The sequence below is a fragment of the Montipora capricornis genome, chromosome 3 (assembly GCF_036669925.1).
Source record: "Montipora capricornis isolate CH-2021 chromosome 3, ASM3666992v2, whole genome shotgun sequence".
NCBI lineage: Eukaryota > Metazoa > Cnidaria > Anthozoa > Scleractinia > Acroporidae > Montipora > Montipora capricornis.
The window spans coordinates 73,032,449-73,036,093 of record NC_090885.1 but is presented as its reverse complement, the minus strand read 5'-3'; the positions used below and the strand labels follow the sequence as shown (position 1 = coordinate 73,036,093).

General features: G+C 38.9%; 1 protein-coding gene across 1 annotated transcript; it reads left to right on the top strand.

Moving 5' to 3' along the window:
- Positions 1–682: 682 nt before the first annotated feature.
- On the top strand, positions 683–2,736 carry LOC138041613 (histamine H2 receptor-like). The gene has a single exon (XM_068887361.1). It carries the CDS (start codon positions 1,324–1,326, stop codon positions 2,272–2,274), a length of 951 nt encoding a protein of 316 aa, XP_068743462.1. The 5' UTR covers positions 683–1,323; the 3' UTR covers positions 2,275–2,736.
- Positions 2,737–3,645: the final 909 nt, after the last annotated feature.

The following is a 3,645-nucleotide window of genomic DNA, read 5'->3' as shown; positions in this document are numbered from 1 at the left end:
GTAATGTTCGGAAGTTACTGATTAAAATTCATTTTCGGCTTCGGCTGGCGTGTAGATCAAAATAGCGTTTTCAAACCCGTGTTTTCAACTGTATGATTCAAATACTAGTCTCGAACAAATCATATCGGTCATTATAACACAAAAAACAGTCCGTTTTTTTTTTTCAAAAGAACAGGCACTTCAATAATATCTGCCCACCAGGGAACAATGTTTCAAATCAGGAAGTTAGATTTCAATTGCGTTCATGCAGTAGGAACCGTTTAAATTAGTTTTCTCGTCTTTAAGAATTTCCCTTATCTTGCTGTTGCTGTTATTACGAAACCTAAATACTTTTCATTATGTGAGGGATAGGGGCGATTTGCCTGCACGAAATATTTTTTTGCGTTTGCAAAAAAGCGCATTTTAAAGAAAATGCAGTTTAGAGTCGGATAATGTAGAGATGCGTTCCTTAAACTAAGTAGACTTCTCATATTATGCATAAAAAAACACCGATGAGAAACTTAATTATATGCGTTCTTTGAATTTAATTGCAGGATGTGGAAGCGAAGATTGAATTAAAACACCGAGTAAACGACTAAGTGTGGTATCTAAAAAAATCTTGAAAATAAGTATATATTTTGCAGCAAATTGTTCATTGTTCTTTTTCAAACCAAATTATCGCAGCTAGGAAGACCCGATTTCATTGCGTTTTTCATTCTAATTCAAAATATAGTTGTTATACACGTTGAAAATAATTAAACCGCAATTAAAATCCTCTTTTGGTGTATCTTGCTATGTCTCGCTTGTTCAGCATTAATACTTAACAGACCCTTAATTTCTACAAAGATCGCTTTATATGATACCACGCATTAATGCAGTTTTAGATTGTCTTCTAAGACAGTTTTCTAAGACATTTTTCAAAGGCAGGCCTACTTACTTCAAAGTAAATGATGAGATGAATTTCATTCGTTGTTACAAATCTAAGATATGTAAGTGTTCGAAAGCTTTGGTATCATAGGCGAAAATGGCGGCCTAACCCGTCTTATCAGATATATCCGCAATTTTGAGTCTTTGCCGTAAGCAGTCTGTAGTTATTACATATTGTTTATGTTACCATGAGTTATTTTGGATCGACGTGCGTTTTACACTAAAGCGTTGGAGCCTCGCTTAGGTTCCAGATTTTTCTTGATTCTAACTGCAAATGCTTCGTTGTCATTTATAAGTGGCATGACCAGATGTAGCGGAAGCGCTGAACTTGAATTGATTTTCTGTAGGTAGAACCACTCTATCCTTTTAGTCCGTTGCGAAGAACGCGTAACCATTGAATTGTTTGCAAAGACAATCATGGAAACTAACTTCACGGAAGCCCTTTTCTCCGGAATCACACTGGCGAATCGTACCACAGTTTCTGTGGTCGCAGATGTTGGAGTTCTATTTCTCATCAACATAACCGCTATTGTTGGAAACACAGTATTAGGCATTTCTTTCTACCAGAATGGCCTCCTTCGATCAGTCACCAACGAGCTTGTCTTGGCGCTAGTTGGTAGCGATATCCTCATGTCCCTCGTCGCTATGCCCTTATCCGAGGGATCTCTTATTGCCGGGGAATGGATTTTCGGATCCAACCTCTGTCACATCCAAGGATTTCTTGTCCATTTTCTTGCATTTTTCTCGCTTCAAATCATGGCGCTGACTGCTGTAAACCGGTACTATCGAGTTATGAGGCCATACTTGTACAAAAAGATCTTCACTCCTGGCCAAACTGGATTAATGATCATGGCAGCCGGTTTGTTCTCCTTCTCGATTTTAGCAAGTATAACTTTCGGCCAACAAGGTAACCTATTTGTTTTTCATCCAGGAAAGGCAATCTGCGTAAGTTTGCATCGATCAGTCAGAAGCAGCCAGGTATACACCATATTCTCTGGTATCGCGTTCGTCTTCCTCCCAGCCTTCATAATCATCTGGTGCTATTTTCAAGTGTTCAAAGCAATCAGAAAACACTTCAGACGCCTAGCTGAAAGAAACATCAACTCGAATTCTCTTTCAAGTCTGAACTCAGCAGAGATCATTGTAACTCGCACAGTTTGTGTTATTGTCATCGCCTTTTTTCTCTGCTGGATTCCCTGCCTTGTCATTGACTTCGTCGATATAATGCGAGACGATTGGTTCAACCGTCGTGTTTACTTGGCCTATGCATATTTCGCTTATACATCCAGCGCAATAAATCCATTCATTTATGGAGTGATGAACAGATCTTTTCGTAAACAATTTTCGAAGATGTTGAAGTGTTATTGAACTGCGCCGTTAATTGCTGAACTTTGCAAGCTTGGGACAAACGCAAATAGCTTCTAAAGATCTTAAGAACTGAATGAATGTTGACTTGCACTACATTGATCTTTCTAAATATTTGACTCTTTTCTTAATATTTTTCTCCAATCTTGTTCCTTCTCGTGCTCACGCTTTTGTCTCTATAATTTTATTTGATTAACTTTAATTCATTTTTCTGTTCTGTTCATGAGTGTGACATGCATTTTTATGGAAAGAGCAAATAATATTTCGCCTTGCTAATCCGCAACTTTTTGAATCCGCTCTCCAGAGTGGAAAGTTTCGAATACGCAAAGAATTTGGAATCGTGTGGACGCTCGAATCCGGATGTGTTCAAATCCAATGACGTCACAAACTCACATCCAATCAGTTTACTCCATAAATATTCAACACGGCCGCGGACAACCCAGTCTCCGACCTAATTAATGTATACTGTCTACAATGGTAAGGGACCGTGCAATAATTATCAGGAGGGGGGGGCCCTAAAACCAGAGGGGGGGGCCTTAAGTTAAAATAATGGAAAGGAGGGGGGGGCTCTACATTAGATTTCTCAAGTAAGTTGAGGGGGGGTCTTAATTAAATTTCACAAATTCGATAATGAATAAATAAACATTTTCCAAATAGACAGATGCCACGCCTTTGACTATCCATAATGTCTAAATATTGCATCAACATAAACACATGCTTTAACTTATTTAGAATGTCAACATATGATAGATTGAAACAATCGCTCATGCACAGAAGTCACAAAAATAACGTTTTGAGCTTTGCCAATAAAACATTTGGCATTTAAGAGGTCCCGCAGACATGCCAGGTCTGTTCTTGATTTAAACAGCGAGAGGGTTTCTAGGTCTACAGTTTCTAGCTGAGGAATGCCACATACTTCTGTTTCATAGTTGTCATCAATGGGTTCACCTCCCAAAGACCGAAAAATTATACAGGTTCGGGTCCTACGGCTTTCTGAGGCAGCAATCCTCTTCTTCTCCCTTTTTTTCTTCTGTTCCTTCTTTTTTCTTGATTTGGATGCTTTAGATTTGGCACCAATAGGAAATGTCGCTTTATATTTAGCCATCACCCTATCCAGGTCTTCTACAAGATGCAGAACGTTTAAACCGACATGAGACTTTATTGAATGACGTTGTTCAGCATTAAAATTGTGTAAACAGCTGAGCCCAGTTTTCAGTGTTTTTCTAACTTGGTTACGACAGCATTAAGCTTGTCCTGGATATCATTTGCCTCTTGTTTGCAACGTCTGATGTTGCTATCATCATGGGGAGCTGGCTTGTAATCCTCTCGGAGAAACCTTCCTGCACAAGCAGGGTTGTCGGATAAAAGATATTG

Excerpts from the sequence above, each read along its gene's own strand:
- LOC138041613 (XM_068887361.1), top strand. The coding sequence starts at position 1,324 with ATGGAAACTAACTTCACGGAAGCCCTTTTCTCCGGAATCACACTGGCG.